Source organism: Hypanus sabinus, chromosome 30 (genome assembly GCF_030144855.1).
Source record: "Hypanus sabinus isolate sHypSab1 chromosome 30, sHypSab1.hap1, whole genome shotgun sequence".
In the NCBI taxonomy this organism is placed as follows: Eukaryota; Metazoa; Chordata; class Chondrichthyes; order Myliobatiformes; family Dasyatidae; genus Hypanus; species Hypanus sabinus.
Genome location: NC_082735.1, coordinates 34,407,668 through 34,428,788, shown reverse-complemented (window position 1 = coordinate 34,428,788; position 21,121 = coordinate 34,407,668). Strand labels below are relative to the sequence as shown.

Here is a 21,121-nt window from a genome sequence, read left to right as displayed (position 1 = left end):
TAACTCGGTGGACGAGCTTCCCTGGGTCCTGCTCGGAATCCGCACGGCGCCCAAAGAGCGCCTCGTCTTTACACCTCGTCGGCCTAGTTGGTGTATGGCGCACCCCTGGTCATCCCAGGAGAGTTCATACCAGCCCCAAGGGGGCAAGAGGAAGAACCCGCAGCAGTCCTGGGCAGACTACACGAGAGGCTCAGTAACCTGGCTCCCATACCCACTTCACAGCATGGGCAGAACCCAACCTGCATACCCAAAGACCTGCAAAACTGTAAGTTTGTTTTTGTACGGCGGGGCGGACATTGGGCACCGCTACAGCGGCCCTACAAGGGGCCGTTTACAGTGATCAGAACAACGGGTCCACATTCGTGCTGGACATTGGGGGGAAAGAGGAGGTTTTCATGGTGGACCGACTCAAACCGGCCCATGTGGACTTGGCGCAGCCGGTCGAGATTCAGGCACCGCGCCACAGAGGCAGACCTCCCAAACAGAGTCCAACCCAGACTGTGGACATTGGGGGGTGTATCACTGGTTCGGGGGGGGGGGGGGGGGGGGGGGTTATGTAGTGAACCACTTCCCAGCGCACTCGAACCGGCTCACAAAGCGGTGCGCGCCGGCATTGAGGCGGGTCCCAAAGAGGGTGCCAAGCCTGCTTCACCAGCAAGGGGAAAAGCCCGTGCACGGGACAGGACTGTGAATACACGCCCCCTACAGCATTCCCGCCTGGGGAGGGCGGGATCAGGAAGGCTTTAAAGCGAGGCCGCGAAGTTTGAATAAATCTTTTTTGTAACTTCAGCTCACCGACTCCATGTCGTCGTTGCAGCGCTGCGTGTAACACACCGCTACAACTCCACTTAAAGGGCAAAGAAAATAAATTATAGATGTACAAAATGGACATCAGTAGCACAGGGAACTGTTGGTATATACTGCGGCAATGAACCGCCAGCATATACTGCAGCGGGGTACCAGGATACTGAAAACATTAGATTTGCCAAATTTATTCATTTTTGTCAAGCTTTAATAGTGGAAACAAGAGCTTGTGATGCATTTGTCCTCTGATAATTCAAAGTCCTTTGACTATTATACAAACTTAGAACACAAAGTATAATGTTAATGTAGACACAGATTTAGTTAATAGACAGAAAGCAACAGGAAAATAACTAAACTTTTGAAATGACCCAGTTTCCACGTTCCCCTGAAACTCATCGGGGGGGGGGGGGGGGGGGGAGAGAGAGAAGAGTTCCCACACTCCCCAAAACTCATCTGGTTCAATGCAAATTTTATTATAATACCATCTAACATCTAAAAAAGATTAACTTGAAAGCTTCTTGGTATCAATAATAACATACAACGATTCAGCAATTCACAGTCCTGCATCACCAATATCCTAAACATGCTAAATAATCCAAAATTAACAGTGAAGTTATTTTACAGAAGTGACTGTTCACTGCATAACATACCTAGTTGTTTCAAATGCAAGCAATAGTTTTGCTAAACTTGATCCTTCTCACACTTTCACTCAGGATCAAATGACTTGTGTTCATTCTAGGTTTTGTGGGGTCTGAGATGACTGGTGAAGCCAATGTAGAACTGCAAACTCTGCCATGGAGGTGCCAAAGGACAGGCAAGTCATGTGTGAACTGTTATGTTCCTTCAGAGATTCATGCAGGGCTTGCATGTACAGAACGTGGCCTTAATTCTCAATACCAGACCAAATGTCACTTCCCAGCTTTTGAGCAATCATGGCCAGAGTTTCCCAGAAGTCATTAGGGAAACTGCATTTCTGCAAGGAGTCTAAAAGAACATCTTTGAATCACCTTTGTTCCTCTGGAATCCCTTTCCATGAGGGAACTCAAGAACAGTTTATCCATTTTGGGAGTTTGGGGTCTAGCATGGAATCAACACAGCCTGCCAATGTAGTCGAATACTAGGGACAGAGATATTAGACTGCTTATCCTTCAAGTGAACTCGGAGGATTTTCAGATGTTATTTTTTCCAGTGCCACGAGGTCTCTGCTATAGGTAGTTCAAATCTCACAAAGAATATAGATAATGGACATGCAGAATCTTGTGTCAGGTGTAGTAAATATTTAACGCTGAACATTCTTGAATTAGAAATTATACGTCATGCCAACAAATTATATGGTAACTTTGCAATAATGTCATACAGTAATATAGAAGAGTAGCTGAAACAGACAGGCTAAGACCCCAGCTACTCCCAACAGATATTTGTGTTAGTTGGCCTCAAAATTACGATTGAAACACCAAAATACAATTATATAACATGGAAAAATATTCAGGTTAGAGGGTTAGATCGGACCAAAAAAATTCTTGGAAGACCAAAGTCCTGGGTAAATAGACAAGGGAAAACTGCAAAGGATTGAAAGATTTGAATAAATGAGTTGCAGAATAAAGGAGACTAAAACTAATTAATCCCAGGACAAACATGTCCAAATGGAGTAAACTATCCAAAGCAACACACACAAATAAATGCTGGAGGAACTCAGCAGGCCAGGTAGTGTCTATGGGAAAGAGTAAACAGTTGAAGTCTTGGGATGTTCCCTTCACCAGGAACTCCGATGAAGGATCTCAGCCCCGAATGTCGATTGTTTATTCATTTCCAAAGATGCTGCCTGACCTGCTGAATTCCTCCAGCATTTTGCGTGTTACGCTTTGGATTTCCAGCATTTTCTCGTGTTTGTAAACTATCAAAACCTAAAACCCTGCTATTTGGCAATTGCATTGAATCCTCACCATTCTGCCTCAGTGTACAAACTATATCAGCAATAGTTTTCATCATTTAGTGATTCAACTTAATGCAGGACAGAACAAAATGACTTAGATGTGAAACCATCGGAACTCCTCACACACACACAACTCAAAATGCTACCTTCAGACCAACTATCTGATTATCCACAAATACTTCTCACTATATTCACTCAAGTAGAAACACTCAATACCTTACCACATATTACCAAAATCTTAGCAACCGTATAAACACAGGCATTATTTCTTCCTCTTGTTTTAACAGTAGATGAAGAACTTACAAATTTGTAAATTGTTTTTACCGTTTACAAGGCTTCCGCAATAGATCATTACCTCTGCAACTGGGTAAGTATCAGCAAAAGTGGAAGAAATTAAAATCCTGGGCCACTGTACCTCCCTCTGTAATTCGATCGACTTCCTAACCGGAAGACCACCATCTGTGCAGATTGGTGATAATACATCCTCTTCACTGATGATCAACACTGGCGCACTTCAGGGGTGTGTGCTTAGCCCACTGGCCTACTCTCTGTATACACAGGACTGTGTGGCTAGGCATAGCTCATGCCACCTACAAATTTGTTGACGATACAACTGTTGTTGGTAGAATCTCAAGTGGTGACAGAGGGTGTCCAGGAGTGAGATATGCCAATGAGTGGAATGGTGCCACAGCAATAACCTGGCACTCAACGTCAGTAAGACAAAAGAGCTGATTGTGGACTTCAGGAAGGGTAATACGAAGGAACACATACCAATCCTCATAAAGGGATCAGAAGTGGAGAGAGTGAGCAGCTTCAAGTTCCTGGGTGTCAAGATCTCTGAGGATCTAACCTGGTCCCAACATATTCTGATGTTGTCATAAAGAAGGCAAGACAGTGGCTATACTTTATTAGGAGTTTGAAGAGATTTGGCATGTCAACAGATACACTCAAAAACTTATATAGTTGTACCATGGAAAGCATTCTGACAGGCTGCATCATTGTCTGATATGGAGGGGCTACTGCACAGGACTGAAAGAAGTTGCAGAAGGTTGTAAGTCTAGTCAGCTCCATCTTGGGCACTAGCCTACAAAGTACCCAGGACATCTTTAGTGAGCGGTGTCTCAGAAAGGCAGCATCCATTATTAAAGACCTCAAGCACCTAGAACATGCCCTTTTCTCACTGTTACCATCAGGTAAGAAATACAGAAGCCTAAAGGCACACACAGCGATTCAGGAACAGCTTCTTCCCCTCTGCCATCCCATTCCTAAATGGACTTTGAAGCTTTGGACACTACCTCACTTTTTTTTTTAAATATACAGCATTTCTGTTTTTGCACATTTTAAAAAATCTATTCAATATATGTAATTGATTTATTTGTCTATTTATTAAATTTTATTTTATTTATTTTTTCCTCTCTGCTAGATTATGTACTGCATTGAACTGCTGCTGCTAAGTTAACAAATTTTGTGTCACATGCCGATGATAATAAACCTCATTCTGATTCTGAAGTTCAAAAACTAATTTTTTGACCACAAGGAAATCATCTCCGCCCACCATAGGATAAAAGATAACAGGTTAGTCCAAAGTGGGGATTAAATAGACACCATGTCACATGAAACGAGTGCTGAAACTTCACATCCATTTTTATAGATGAAAGAAACATTCAAAAATTAAGCAAAAAGCTCTCTGCATCAAGTAGTGATCTTGCAAAGCTTACACCCTTCTTGCTCTACACCTCGTGCCAAGCCAGGTTCAACTCTGGGAAGGAGGGTTCCAACATGCTATTTATAAACCATTTTAAATTGAGGGCACTCTGCCTAAAAACTACAACCTCACAGCTGTGCACTGTTTGAATTGTTGCCAAGTAAATTTTTCATCAGTCTTGGCAATGAATGAATGACATTCAGTAAAAGGCAGGAGAGTTTGTGATGATATGACGTCAAGTTGGAGGGTGGGGGGAGGGGGGAGGGCTGGAATATACTAAACACAGGCTGCAAGTGGAGACCAATTCATTCACTCCTCTGTGTTCCATAGCTTCTGAATATTAGGAGATAAACCTTTTCCTCTTTCTTGTAGCATTTCCAGTGCACCGCACATGGCTAATCTGCATAAACCAAGGCCACACCACTCCCTGTCTAAGGGGTTAGCGTCAGGGGCTGCCTGCCTAGAAGCACTTGGATTCCTGCCTGATGACTGATAATGACGAGTCAACAGATGGCTTGGGGTTGCTAATAAACAAGAAATCACATGACCTGCCACATGGGAATGGAAGCCAAGCCAATTGTTTAAAAAAATCAGCAGCTTCTGTTAAATCAGCCTTCTATCCATCGCTACTAATCAGCCTCTGAATGAACAAATCATAAAGTTGCCCCAGAAAACGCAATGGCACCAATCTAAAATTGGCCTACACCAATATCCACAATCAGTACAAGTTAGATATAAAGGAACATGCCTAATAACACACAAAAATACTTCAAAGTACCCAGGTTAATGAAAGTAGAAATATGGTCTAACAAAAAACGTAAAATATTTGCTAGATCAGCCCATTCCAATCAAAAGTACTGCTCACACTGTTTAACCACAGTCAATCTACCTTACTCAACCCAAGACCCTTAATACTAGAGTCGCAATGTGCAACCACATTCTCAGGAGATACAATGACCTTTCCACAGCCACCCATCACAGCCATTACATATAAACATAACCAAAGCAATTGCTGTATCAATCCATACGTATCCCAAAAGGAACTGAGCAACCAGAACTAATCCTACAAACTTACCAAAAAACCATAGCATCCATACCTCAGAGCAATTTCTCTAAAGCAGGGGTTCCCGAATTTTTTTAATGTCATGGAACCATACCATTAATGGAGGGGTCTGTTGACCCCAGGGATGGCAACCCCAGTCCTACAATGTTACCAGTCACATGAATATTTCCGTTGGACTACTTGCACAACACAACAGAATCATATATCCAAGCCTGGCAATGAAGATGTGGCATTGTGAACAGGGTATGAAGAAGAAAGTAAATGTCTAGCAAAACAGTGCATCATTCATAACATAAGCACACTTGGTATCCATCATTTTGAACCAGAAGAATTGGTTTGGATGATGAAAAGCTGGAAACTGTACTGATCCAATGATTCACGGATCAATTTACTGAGATTAAGTAATGGACAGTTACCAAAAAAAGAAACTATTAATAGGACAAAGACCTTAATAAAGAGAAAGTTTTGCTGAAGTTGTACAAAGATCAACTGAAATCTGAAATAACGTACGTTCCATATATGATGATTTATTTTATCAGTTGTCAAAGAAATAGATTGTGAAGAGGAATGGAAACAAGACTTGAGTTCTTGGAAATTCAGACTCTGTAAAGGTTTGAAAAGAATTGAAAACTAGGATAATCAAGGGAAAGACCACAACCTGAAATTTAGAATCAGGAGCGAAATTAAGAAACATTTTATCATGCAAAGATAGATCCAAAATAGGAATTCACATCAGAAATAGCTGTACATACCAGAACAATAATACTTTTATTAATTTGGAAAAACAGTAGATATTTTATTCAACAGACGTATGAAGAGAAAAGGGGCTTTGCTTGGTTCAAGGTAGTTTGGCACACATCAGCCACAAATGTCCTCTTCATATCATCCAACACAACTACCAGTAATATCAGTAATACCTCAAAAATCATTCTACTCACACATTATACTCATCTGACGTGATCCCACCACCAGTTTTTCCTTACGACTGTAAGAGGTACAACCATTGCCCCTTCATTTCCTCCATTGCACCAGCCAGTAACCTAAACAATCATTCTAATGAGACACCTCTTCAAACTTCTAGTGCTCCCAATGTGACCTGCTCTACATTGAATCTAAGGCTAGATAAGGCAACCCAGTCTGCAGAGCACCAGCACTCTGGCTGTAATGTCCATCAAACTTCTAGTCACATGACTTGAACTCCCCTACCCACTCCCATGCCAATGTCTGTCGTCAGCCTTCTCCATTGGTACAGAGGTGGCAAATGCAAATTGGAAGAACACTTTATATTCCACTTGCAACCCAATTAAATAAACATTGAATTTTCCCAATTTCAAGTAATATACATTCCTGGTGCTCTCCCACAATTCCCATCTACTCCATTTTCTTTGCTCACCTCTAAACCACCTGGTTCCATCTGGTCATCATTCCATCCCTATCTGGTTCCACCTTCCATACCAGCTTGGTCTCAACCCCCTTCAAAACCTGGCTCTATCTGCCCAGAATCAAAAACACAAAAGCATAAGTAGATAACATTGTTCACACGTATTCCCAAGCAGACATATCTTCATAAGTAGCAAATAAGAGACCAATCCCTCCAAACAACTGTTCAAACATTCCATCTCCACCAACATTCACCTTCTTTGTGCCATAGGAGGTGCCATATCTATTTAATTCCTTGCTTCCTGCCATCAAGAACTCAAATACTCTAGGTTCTGTTTCACTGGAGAAACTAATTGCACATTCAAGGAGAAATATTTGAGGCAGACACCACTGCTGTAAAGAGACATGGTAATATCTTAAACAGGCGTTTTGAATGTTATAATGAAAATGAAAATTTGGAGAAAGTAATGTATGAAGGCAGTCCATTATCTACATGAGGTGTCTGCATTGATTTTGTTCATTTACAGTCAATCAAAAGAACGAGGCAGCATACACAGGATACGTCGATAATTATCAGGAACTAATACACAATCTTATAGTACTGCAGTAGTATTGATAGTGTTTGAATTTATGCATTTTATTTAAATACATAGTTTGCTACTCAGTTAAATGGTAGTTTGTCTTTTTTAAATACCTTTTTAACCATTCCAATCGGGGCAGCTGCTTAATTGAACCAAATATACTGGTCCCGATTGGTCCACTGTATTTTTTTCAAGCCTCCACAACAGAGCTGGTATAAGCAGAACATAGCATAATTCAAATTAATAAACCTAGCCCCGATTTCTAAATCAGCGCAACTGCACTCATCTCACTGAAGTCAAAACAAGTATAAAGAGTGAATGGTGATACAAAGGAAACATTTGTGGAAAATAAAGGGCCAGGCAAGCCAGGAATATACCCATATGCACTTCTATTAAATGGAAAAGAAAAATTCAGGAAGTGTGTCAAAGTGAGTGACTGCAATGAAGTACATTGCAGTGGTTGTAGAAGACTGAAGATTATTTGCCTGGAAAACTTCAAACTGTTCAGGAGAAATCTGATCAGTCAGTCACTCACACATTGAACAATAAATGACTAAACAGTTATTACAAACACCAGTTATCAGCAAGTGAAAATCATGACATGAGGAAGTTTCAATAGAGAAATTCTAGTATCTACACTTGAATAGCAGACAGACCACTCATTACATAATGGTCATGTCTACCATAGAGTCACTCATCTCAGTTAGGCAATGCACAGCACACTGAACAATAGTTAGTTAAAGCAATAAAGTATTTACAAATATTCTCAAACTTTGAACTGGGACGTGGAAAGGATAGGGGCCATGGCACAGAACCACCAATCCAACAGGTTAAAATCCGAAACCTATCGCATATTTTGGGCATTAAACAATTTTGCTGATCAACCTATCCTTCCTGTGAATACTTAAGAGTAAAAGCTTCAACTGAGAGCTGCTGGATCGCTTGTATAACGCCAGGATAAAACTGACACAGTCTTAACACTGCTTCACAGTAATGTGCTACAAGTTTGCAGTTATCAGCGTGTGACCCAGCAGGCAAAACTCTTAAAGAGCCATAACATTTAACAAGCAACATTTCCAAGTACAAGGAATATTACAAGTGAATGAATGCTGCAATTACAAGAGGGACTTGGAGAATGAGAGTGATGAGACAGACCTGGACAGCTTGGTAAATAACAGTCAATGCAGCAAGAATGTTCACTGTACATATGCTGCCTGGGGAATTTTCATGGCTAAAGCAAAAGGTTTATTTTATTTAGAGATATAGTGCAGAAGAGCTGCACTGCCCAGCAACACCTAATTTAACCCTAGCCTAATCACGGTACTATTTACAATGACCAATTAACCTACCAACTGGTACCTCTTTGAACTATGGGAGGAAACCAGAGCACCCAGAGGAAATCCACACACACACACACACACACACAAGAAAGAACATGCAACCTGGCTTACAGAGAACGCTGGAATTAAACTCAGAACTCCGATGCCCGAGCTATAATAGCGGCGCACTAACCGCAGCGTGCCTAGTAGGTGGTTGCCTTGAGGCTATATATAATTTCTGCAGCACAGTTTTTTTGTAAAACTTTATTCTTTTGCACCTTCAGACAATTTATTGTCTCAGTTGTCTTTTCTCAAAGCAGGAAGATCAGTTCCTGTGACAGAAAGGGGCATAGGTTACCCAGTCATCATTATGCTGCTATCTAGTCATTTACAGTGTACAAAATAACTCCCACACTTCCTCAATAGTAAGAATATCTATGCTTAAAGAGCACCTCATTGAGATAATGTTTCCAACCTGTTAAATGTGCTAACTTAACCAATGTCCTTTCTTCCCCCAAATATTCATGAGCAGCCTACAATTCCCAGCAACTCCTCTCCCAATTTTGACTGTGATTGGATAAAGATGCTTGGATGACCTCAAGATCCCAAGTCATATATGCTTATCTACTGGCACCAACTCATCACAGGTTGAATATGAGACCAGAGTTGGGAGGCAAAAGTATTCCATTCAACACCCAATGTACATAAACTGAGTACAACCTGGTCTACTAATTCAGAGGTTAAATTTAAATTAATATTACACAAAATAGCTACATTATTGGACATCAATTATTTCAAACCAATAAAAAGTGAATAAACAATAGTTTAGACATTTTTCTGCAGAAAGCCTCAAAAAGTGACTAATACTGACCATACCCTTCAAACATAGCAACAACCACCTCATGAGTACAGAAACTGAAATGCAGATGGAAAAGGGGACAAAAGAAATAGCTGATTGTTTTGTGTTCTTAACAAGTGATTAAAAATTCCTCACAGGAATATTGGGTAGACTGCACTGACAGATGACTGGCCCAATAATATGATGGCAACAGAAATAGGAGCAGGGATAGGCTATTCTGACATTGTATTTGCTCTGCCATTTTAATGTGATCATGGGAAAATTATACCCCAATGTAACCTTCCTAATATTTTTGGAATGTACTCAACTCTACTTCCACTGATCTTTCAGGTACAGAAATGTAAAGATTCACTGCATTCTCTATGAAGTCAACAGTTTATTTTTATTTAGAATGAGATTACTACTTATACCATCCATGGGAAATCAACAAATCTGTATCAAACCTTAAAAATTCTGTATGCTTAAAATTACTTAAGTACTATTAGAAAGATAGCTGCAGCCAAACTCCAGTGTTTTGTGCATTCAGTAAAGACTAAGGAAACAATTCAATAATAACAATCACAAAAGAAAAATTATCAAAACAGATCTACACAATCCCATCACTCATATCTTCATTTCCACTCCACTGTCCCTAAACCAAGGGTTCCCAACTTTTTTTATGCATGGACCCCAGGTTGAGAAGTTGAGAACCCCTGCTCTAAGCAGTTTTACCAATCCTGCTATCTTCACTATTTAAACAAAACATTTCAAAACATCAGTAAGTACCTCATTGGGAAGTTTCCTCCATCTTCTTTTTTTATATATATATATACACACACACACACTCAGAGTCACGGATGCCTAGAATGTACTGCCTGGTGTGGTGGTAAAGGCAACTACAATAGAGGCTTTTAAGAGACATTTGGATAGGCACATGCATGTAAGGAGGTTGGAGGGATATGGACATGGTGTAGGTAGGAGGGATTAGTGTTTAGGTGTTTTTGATTTGCTTTTTAGCTGGTTTGACACAACATTGTGGGCTGAATGGCCTGTTCCTGTGCTGTACACCTCTTGGTTCTACATCTTCAGATCCATGGTTTTACCAGCCCTATTTGCCACCTTTTATTAAGGCAGATACCTGCAGAGATGAAATGTTTCAATTTAGGGGGCAGCATCTAATCTTTTCTTTGCATGATCTTTTTTACATGCTTGACATGAGTACATGCAAGATGTAAAGGAGTAACTCAGCATCTAAGTACATTTGTTTGGTATGCATGAATGCCTAAAAATCTTCACATTCCAATTGTGCTAACATCCATCCGTAAGGCAAGTCCACAAGTAAGTATTTCCTAAACATTGAGGAACACTAGAAAATTCAAAGCGAGCAAGCAGAAAACAGACAAAATGGTGGCTTTTCTACCTCCCAATTCAGCTAGATTAATATAGAAAAGGGGGGAAAATGGGCATAACAACCCCCAAACTAAGCATCCACTGTCCTTCAGGTATTACAGAAAATGACCAAAACCCTGATTGAAAAGGGAGATTTTAAGTAGAGAAAAAAAATACAGGATCATGGAGGAAATTCCATGTTATTAGTGTTTTATTTCCTGAAAGCAAAGACACTACTGAAAAACTAAATATGGGAAAGAGCAAGAGGCAGATGAAATGGGGAACAAAATAACTGGATGACAAGAATAGGAAGGATAAAACAGGACTGAAAATTAGGACTAACTACAAGTTATTTTCCACAAGAATGAAGAATAAGTAAAGCCTGGTGCAAGTAGGACAGTAGTTTCTGAACATCAGGACAGCCAGCTACAGCACTGAACTAGTTGAGGGTAAACATAACAAAGACAAGTACATCTTTCCACAGTTGAAGACTTAAAGTAAGGACTGTAGGTGCAAATATGGTTTTAATGATGGTACTAACATGAGCTCCAAAACATAACTCTGGCTCAAGATGAAGAGCTGGTCACCTCCAGAAAATGCAGAGAGTGAGGGAATCAGTGGCTAGATCACTTCTTACAAGGCCCAATGATTACTGCTCACCTTGAGAAAAACAGCCGGTCGATTTACACAAGGGTCAAGTGAAACCAGTGTTGCATCGCTAATGACTCCCAACATACATGTGCAAACCGATTTCACATTTTCAAATGTGCCAAGTTGCAGCACAGATGAGAACATGAATGCATCCATTGAAACACAAGAGATAATGGTGCAGAGGAAAAGGATGTCATTGTTGGTTTTACAGTGACAATAACGGCAGTGATCAAAATTGAACCAGACATGTGCAGTCTCTTTCAGCTGAATGATGGTGAAAATGCATTGGAAGTGTGGATAAACCAGTTAATAGTGGCTACAGGTAAATAAAGAGGATTACAGAGCAATATACAGAAGCAGGGGAAAGACGACTACTGGAAACTGGGGTAGAATGGAATGGGATGGGGATTTGTCCTTGCACAGCAGCCACACCCGGTAAACCGTCTCGGCAGACAGGCCAAACCAGGAGAGGGTAGCCAAAGGGTCTTCTACCCTCGGTGAGGTACAGGGTTTGCCTATCCCAGCATGTGAAGTCTGGCCCTGGCAGATGGAACAGAGGAGACTGATTAATGGTCCAACGGTCAAGAAGGCAGGCCAGCAGGCATTAGTGGAGCGCTATGAGCACGACAAGGCACTTAGACATCCTGGTCATCCATTGCAAGAGATGGTGATCTCTTTAAACTCACCCGGCAGGAGGCAAAGGCAAACCACTGCTGTAACCTGCCGAGTATATGATTTCCCAGTATGTCAGAGCAGGGTGGAGGGAAATTGTCCACCAACTGGAATTTCCAGATGCGACCTAAAGCGAGCGAGAGGAAGAAAGCCAAGTTCATCCCACTTGCAAGTGGGAACAAGAATGGTAAAGGGTTTAAGTTGACAGAATGCAATAGAGAAAGGAAGCCAAGGACTACCTTTGTACTGCATGAAGATCCTAGTATTGTGAATGGTTTGTCCAAATGGCAGCAAACTTCACCTGATTAGTTAAGATCTGACACTGAGTGACTAAGCTAGTTCCCCAGGGTATCGATTCAAGTCTCCATTTTTAACTTGAGCAAACGATAAAATGCCTCGCCAAGAAAAATAACCAGGGTGACAGAGTAATAATGTTAACGTGGTCCAGAACAAAGATGAAAGCGAAATTTTGATTAAACAGATCCATAGCTGTGGAAACATTGTGGCAAATCGAAGGCCAAAGGCTAGACAATTGAGTGTTTAAATAGGACAGCTGTTAAGTGAACTGGAAGGGAGTATTTTTTTAGCCACAGAAAAATGCAAGACTGCAAAGAGGAAATGTGGGCGGAGGGTATTACAAGCAATGAATGAGGTGACAAGTAATGGTATTGAACTTGATGGGAGCAATTAAGGTGATATTCAACTGAGATGTCTGTGGAAAATAAATGATATCCCAACAGCATGCTCATCCCCCATTTCCTCTACTATCTTAAACATTGACCATTTTTTCTTCAATCACAATCACACATGGGCATGGCCTCAGAACACATCCTACATAGTCAAAAAAGCTCACTAATGCCTCCATTTTCTGTGGAGACTGAAGAAAACTGGACTTTGCACATCTATAGGCACATCATTCTATAGATGCACAGTAGAGATCATCCGAACAAGCAGCAGCATTCCTTGGTACGGAAACTGCACTGTGGCGAACAGGGATGTCTACAATGGATAATCCAAACCGCCCAATGCATCACGGGCACTACCCTACCAGCCATCAAGGAAATATATACACAGAAAGGTGCTGGATAAGGGCCAGTTACATTCTGAGGGATCCCACACACCCTGCTCATGGACTTTTTGATCCATTCTCATTAGGGAAGAGACTAAGTACCACCAGATTCAGTCACCTTCCCCAAGCAGTATGGCTGATCACCCCCACCCACCAAAATCCACCATTACTTTTATTATTTCCCGTCAGTCAGCTTACGTACAGCCTGGTGTCACTTTATGGACACATAATCAATGTATTTAAGCTATCTTATCTATTTATTGTGCAATTATCATTGTTGTGTTCTTTATTTTTGTGGTAGTTTTGTGATGCATCAGGTCTGGAGAATTAGTTCATTTTTCTTACACATGCATACAGGAAATGACATTGAACAATCTTGAATTTTGAATCTTTCCCAAACTTTGTATCAAATTTCTTTACTTAAGGTTCCACAACACAAACCCCCCCCCCCCACACACACACACAGCCACTGAAAACCATTTGTTTTTATTATTCAACATTATTGTGCATAATTTTAAAACTCTCTCAAACTATGTTACTAATTCCTCTACTCTTAAAACATTTTATAAATCTCATTTTCATATTTAGATGCTGAAACTGCTCTATACGCTAGTCTTTTTACAATATATAGCCCAAAACTGAGGTTACAGGAGACCATCACCTTAAAGGAGTTTATGGACCCAGAGAACAGGTCACATTATGATTTTCTATAATGCAAATTATGTCAAGGAATAATGCATTACTTTAAAAATAATGATTTACTTACTTCTGGCCCCTCTACTCCCAACCAAATTCTGTGAAAGCAAATTTTATTCCATTTCAAGTTCTGGGGTAGTAATTTGTGAATTCTGCAAAGGTAAATTTCTGTAATCCAAATGGCCATAAAGCATGGTGGGGGTGGAGGGATCAGCTCTATTTTAGAGATCTCGCATTCCTCCCTTATACCATAGAACTAGTCATTACATTTCATTTTAAATTTAACTCAATCCATGACCATTGTCTTCTCAACAAAAATTCCCATATTTCCAAATCACGCCATAAATTTAAATGTATTTAATAAAGTTTAAATCCACCTGCTGTTTGTGTTCTTTTTCATAACTAATCAACAAAAATCTTGCAATTTTATTGATCCTTAGAACTATTCTGCCAATTTAGAATACAGATTCAGAAACCATTTCCTTCAAATCCAATGATTTAAAAAGGAAGAGAAACAGTCCTAGAAATAAATTCCCTTATTCATTTTCAATCTCTGAAAAACTCACTTTACACCCAACTATTTTCTCACCTTCAATCCATCTTTAAATATCATTTTCTGCCTTCCCCTCACCTGTCGAAGTTCACCTACAGTTCAGAATCATCACCCTGACAACACACCTCTGTTTCACTCTCTGCAGTTTCTAGCCAATCTCACTGAGTATTTTTAGCATTTTCTGTTTTACTTTAGATTTCCAACTTTTGGTTTAGTTTTGACTCATGATGTATACAAAAAAAAATTGCTTCCTAATTAAATGTGGTTGTGCAATGTGAACTAGATCATAAATAACAACAGTAGATAATACCACAAATCATGCTAGATCTTGATCTAGCAAGCCACTCAGTCTCTGGCAATTAGAAATTGCAAATAAACGCCAGCCTAGCAAACAATGCCAACACCCCATGTCAACACACCACCAAAGTACCCAGCAAGAGACACTGACCGAAAAGATCAGGTTATTATTCCTGTTCGGCCTCAACTCAGGAAGAATCCTGACATACTGAAATATGATAAGTTAATAAGAGAATTTTGCTATAGATTATCAATATAGAACTGTAGGTGTAATAATTATCAAGAGTACTGTTTCAATATTGCCATTCAACATCATTTTGGATTAGGGCCAGAATCTGATCAAAATTAGATTTCTGATTCTCCAATGAAACCATCTTCCCTTTCAGAAAATTCAAAATAGCTCACCTGTCCTAAAAAGGAAAATAAAACCCTTCAAAATGTAGTTAATCAAAAAATTCCAATCAATATCTCAAAATGTGAGCACTGAAATATCAAGACACTCCTCCTGGGAACGAACACTGACTCAACTACTGGAGTTGAATGACCTCAGGGTTTATTTCCTACAGATGTCAGTTTTTAAAAAATCATACACTGGATACAACTATGGATCCAATTTACAGGGTAGACACCACGTCTGAACACTGCTCTGACAGGGGGTCTGCTACTGAACGTGAACATGAACACATGAACTTTTAATGATTTTTATATATCTTGCAGCGTACAGCTGCTGCAAAGCAACAAATTTCACGACAGAGGTCAGTGATAATAAACTTGATCCTCATTCTACCTGCAACTTCAATCCTGAAAGTATACATCAACAGAGACTTTTAAAGGGGATTAGGGGAGGGTCATTTGGTCTGATCTTGAGGGTTTTTCTTGCCCTCAAATATCATTTTCTTGCTGTATTCTCCACATCCCGTTTCACTTAACCTTGAGAAAGTTATCAATAGTATTGAAAATACTGATCAAATTACTGAATGCCCACAGCCCTCCAGATTCACCCTCTTTTGGGCTAAGCTCATTTCTCACCATTTCAGTTCTAAAAGGCCTACTGCCTACTTGAGAATGTGGCACACGGTTTGGTTCCTTAATCACGGTTTATCTTTTCTGCATCTAACCCAAGGAACCTAAAGATTCAGTATGCTTCATGGAGGGTTCTGCTCCAGTTTCGGGAAGTGAGGAGAGGTCCAACTTAAATCTCTCATTCATACAGAAGTGTGGTGATCTTTTTTTGCAGCAGTCCCTCTGTAGGTCATCTATCTGTTTTAGGTAAGTAAACCAAAATTGCACTGACTTCAGATGTGAATGCAGAAAGGCCCTATATAATTGCAGTAAGACATCTTTATGACTTGAGCATTTGACCACAACAGTTAAGGCTAATGTGCCATTTACCTCCTGCACCTGCATGCTAATGTTAAGTAACTAGTGTTCAAGGACATCCAGGTCCCTTTAAACAGCAACATTTCCCAAACATCCACCATTTTTTTTTAAAAGTGTGTGTTAATCTCAAAATAGAGGACCTCATGGTATTCCACACCCTGGACTTTATCTACCATGTTGTTACTTAGTTAGCTTTTCAACGTCCTCTGAAACTGCTGAACCCTCAATGGCTTTTTTTTTTGGTCAGCAGCAACTTGGAAATCCCAAGTCCCCTCAACCAAATGAGTTTGCAAATAGTTGAGCCAAAGCACCAATTCCTGCAATACCCATTTAACCTGAGAATAGTCCATTTCTATTTGTTATATCATCCCAATTGCATCAACCCTCGTTCACTTACCTCTTATGAGACATTATCAAGATAAAAATGCACTACATCAACCTTGCTCACCATCCCATCTAGATACATACTCAGCAAACTCTAAATGATTAAACAAATTACTCTTTTAGAAATCTACACCAACCCTACATAATCATGTTAATATTTTCTAAATGCTTTAAAATCAGATATTTTATGACAGATTTTAGCCTTTTCCCAACTACAATCATCAGGGTAACATGCTGGTAGCTCTCCTTTTTGCCTTGCTCCCTTTTCTTTAAATGGGAGAAGGAAGGTTCCCCTTAACTACACTCCAACATTCTTCCGAGAATTCACAGAATTTTAGAAGGTGTCATGCTGAGTATTCACATCTCTACAGCCACCTTTGTCAAAACTCTAGGATACAAGTGAAGAGATCTTTAGGAATTATCAATTTGGATACATTGAACCTCAAATTTGTTTTCCTCTTTCAGTATCTACAGGAATGGACAATGGGTGGTGAGGGCAGGACACAGAAAAGGGGAAATAAGCTGGAAGAACTGTCACCAGGAGCAAGTCAGGCAAACAGGAAAAGACAAGATCAGCAAGAACAAGGTGCCAGATGGAGTAGAGGCAAAACTCAGGAGTTATCTTAATACAGGAGAGGCTTTCTAGAAAGCTCCATAACACCACAGCACAGATATTGCTCTAATAAATAAGGTTAATGTAGGGAGGTCCACTAGAAGAGTTCCTGGTTTGTCTGGAGATTTGGGAACAAACAAGTTGAGATCACTGGGAAGAAGGAAAGAACAAAAGGGCCAATGGGAAGCTATCCCTCTGCAAGGACAAGGCACAGGCCAATACTGACCAAGGCATGAAGGGTGGTACATTAAGCTACATGGACAAATGTGTGGTGGATGCAATAGATGGACTACCAATAGCAGGAAGGGGGCCATGCACTGACAAGAGGACATGGTTAAAATGAGTGGAAGAGTCTCTGGGAGTCAGAAAATCCAAGATGAAGATCGTTAGATTGCAGCAACAGGATTGAGCACAAGGGGGTGGGAACAAAGCTCAGAGAAAGCAGATTATTAGGTAACTAACTGTGGAAGAAGGTTTACCAAGGGATTCTCTGAAACAGACCAATGAGGTTACCTGCATGCTGAGGGCCAGAACAGTGACAGTTGTGAAGCTGGATACAGGCGAGCAGGAACAAGTGCAGGGGAAATGGAGGACAAAAGAGGAATCGACCAGAGGTGGGAGTATATCAGTGCTCATCAGTTGCAAATAGAAATGTTGCCCAAATTGGGTTAAAGTAGAGGGAGTTGCCAGGAATAGATGGTTGAGCCGAGGGATTCCTGAGTTGCCATGAATTACAGGAACAAAGAAAATGAGTGAATGGGAATGGGAGAATGAGAAGTAGAGATCAAAGCTGAACAAGATCATGAGCAGTGGATATGGAGTTGTGCCAGAAGAGTTGGCGGGCAAAGGACCTCTCCTTGCTCCCAACGAAGGGCAAGAGCCAAAAAAGGAGAAGGCTTGATTAGGGGCAAGAAGACAGTGATAGAAAAAGCCACGGGCCTACATAGAAGTATGGGGTATGATGGAAAGATAAGTTTGATTGTTAGAGGAAATGCACACGTGGGAAGAGAATGTGTAAGAAGAGGGTGAATAACAAAGCCAAAATTAGGGAGGGAGTCGCTGGTGGAAGCAGAGGGGTAAATGGTAGTAGGAAGTTTGGACCAGGAAATAGGGGAGTTTCGATGGGGGGGGGGGGGAAGAGGATAGGGACCACCAAGGATAAGGTTAGGAAAACGAGCGTCGATGTGTGGGGAGTGCTCGGGGTGGTGTGCGCAGACAATCTGGGGTTGTGGGTTCAGGATGTGCCGCTCCGCTCGGGTTCAAGCCTCACTTTACATAATTTATACCGAGAGCTGCAGCTCCAGTCGCACAAAGCCGGCCATTTTAGAGCGAATTCTTTGTACTGAGCGAGATACACAATCAAGGCCCGATCCCCCTCTCTCACACAACCACCACCAACCAATTCCCTACAGAGGAACAACCACTCAACGCCCCGAGATACACTAGTTAACTACTAGTTATTTTTTTTTACCTGGGTCCTGAGCAAGGGCTGCCCGCTGTTGCCGGGACTGATGGGCGGATGGTGTATTCTTTGTTGCGCTGCTGCCCAGCCTGCGCTCGCGTACTGTCCGCCCAACTCGCCTCCCTTAGCCAGTTCTTGGTTGCTATTATAGTCCTGGTGGGCTTGGTTATAGTTAGTGAAGGCCCGCGCTCCACTCGGCGAGGTGAGCAGTTGGTTGAGGGTCGGGGTGCTAGAAGCCGTCTGCGATTGTTGCTGGAGGCCTGGGGCGGGCGCCGGCTGCTGGTGCTGCCCTCCAAACCGCTGGAAACTCGGGGCCATATTCGAGGCCGAGGCTTTGGGCCCGGCCGCTCCGGCCCGCGGCGAGTTGAGGCCGTAGCCTTGGTTGGTGTAGCCGCTGCGGGCCGGATAAGCCGCAGTGTAATTGTTGTAGTGGCCGAAGGCCTCGTGTGAATTGGGCTGGAAGGAGTCAAGGCCGCCGGTGTGCAGCGCTGCCCCCATGCCGGGGCTTTGTTGTCCGCCATGTTGGTGAAACGGGCCCCGGTAATGGTTGTAACCGTAGCCAGCGGCCGGCACGGCGGCTGGGCCCGGGCTAGGCGCGGGGTTCGCGTTGGCCATGGGCCCAGAGCCTCCGCCGTTGTTGTTGGAATGGTCGAAACGCTGGTCGCTGGTCAGGAGGCCTAGGCTGCCCGCGGCGGCCCGGCCAGGCTCCGGCTCCACGGATCCCGCTCCGCCGTTACTGTGTTCCGAGGCGGCACCATCCGGCTCGCCGTGCGGCTGGTGGCTGTTGTCCTCGTCGCTGTGTTCGCCGGGTCCCGTAGCCGCGCTCAACCTGTGGTTGCTGAAGGCGTCCCTGGCGCCGGAACCCGACTCCGAGCCATTGCCTGGCAAGTGATGTTCCTGCTCGGCGGTGGGGCCGGGCCCACTTCCCGACTTCAACGCCGCCAGATCGCCGGCCTTGGCCTGGCCGATATCGCTGTCTCTGAGGGCGCTGACCGGAGCGGCCATCCTGCCCGCCGCTCCGCGCGATCCCTCCCCCCCCCCGCCGCCGCCGCCGCCGCCGCCGCCTCGCCTCGCTCGCTCGCTCTCGGTGTGTGTCGCTGTCTCCCGTGGCCGGCCTGGCGGCCCCAACTCCCGATCCCGGCTCCGCTCGGCGTCCGCGCTCCGCCCGCCGACTCTCAGCTGCTGGGCTCGCCCTCGGCGGCGGCGCCGCTGCTGCTGCTGCTGCTCACAGGCCGGCGGTGCCGCTGTCGCTGCCGCTCCGCATGGCTGGGGTGTGGGTGAGCACAGCAGTCCGAGCCCGTCTAACGGAGCCTCGGGCCCAGCGCAACACGCGGTCTGACAGAACTACTAGCCATGTTGTGTAGGGGGCGGCGGCAAAACCTGGAGCGGAGCGGGAGGGGGAGGGATGGGGGAGCGGAGCCAGGTCTGGGGGTGGAGACATCCGGGGGCGGGGACTAGGCCCGGGGGGAGGAGCCTCGGTCCGGAGGCGGGCTCCGAGTCCGGGGCGTGGCCAGTCCCTGTCAATCACTCATCACTCCATCCCTCCCCTCCCCCCACCGATCTCTGCCTCAAACACACACACACTTACTTCCAAACGACAGGCTCGTTCCTTCCTTCCCCCATCCTCCTCCCACCACCTTCAAGGGATTCTGTTCTCACACAAAAAGAACTATCTCCACTAAACCGCAGGTACTGATCGAGTTTAAGTTCTAAATCCACACAGGCAGAACTTGGCAGCTCAAAGCAAGGATTACAACAAAGCCTCTCGGGAATGACATTGGGAGGCACAGTTTTTTTTCGCACACGTTAAGGGTAGTGTAAATTTGAAGCTCCCTGCAGCAAAACAACACGTAGGGTTTGAGGTCTACAGCGGGAAATAAAAGAACAAAGTTGAGAAATGTACATTTGACAGGCAAGTCTCGTGTCACCATGGAGCCTCGTGTTCATGGAGCTAAGATGTATCATAATCTTTGAACGGTATGATATGCTAAAGGAAAGGAACTTGCAGCACAGAAGAATCCACTTGGACAATCTGATTAATGTTGGCCAAAAATAATAATTTGTTCAGTTCACTTACATTCCTAGTCTCTGGTAACCTGCAGACTTTGTTGATTAACACAACCGGATCCATCTTAAACATGCAAACAGGAGGAAATCTGCAGATGCTGGAAATTCCTGACGAAGGGTCTCGGCCCAAACCGTCGACAGCGCTTCTTCCTATAGATGCTGCCTGGCCTGCTGTGTTCCACCAGCATTTTGTGTGTGTTGCCATCTTAAACATGATGAGATTGTCCACCTTCTCTTCCAGAAAGTGGGAAGCCGGAAAGCTGTA

The 21,121-nt window shown here is 43.0% G+C and overlaps 1 protein-coding gene across 2 annotated transcripts in view; it reads right to left on the bottom strand.

Moving 5' to 3' along the window:
• Positions 1–20,174, bottom strand: part of arid1ab (AT-rich interactive domain 1Ab) — a 121,152-nt gene extending 100,978 nt beyond the window's left edge. For both annotated transcript variants that reach the window (XM_059954678.1, XM_059954679.1), the window contains exon 1: positions 18,799–20,174. In XM_059954678.1, coding sequence (XP_059810661.1) covers positions 18,799–19,794 — 996 coding nt within the window. In that variant the 5' untranslated portion in view covers positions 19,795–20,174. The remainder of the gene's footprint in view (positions 1–18,798) is intronic.
• Between the last annotated feature and the right edge of the window lie 947 nt (positions 20,175–21,121).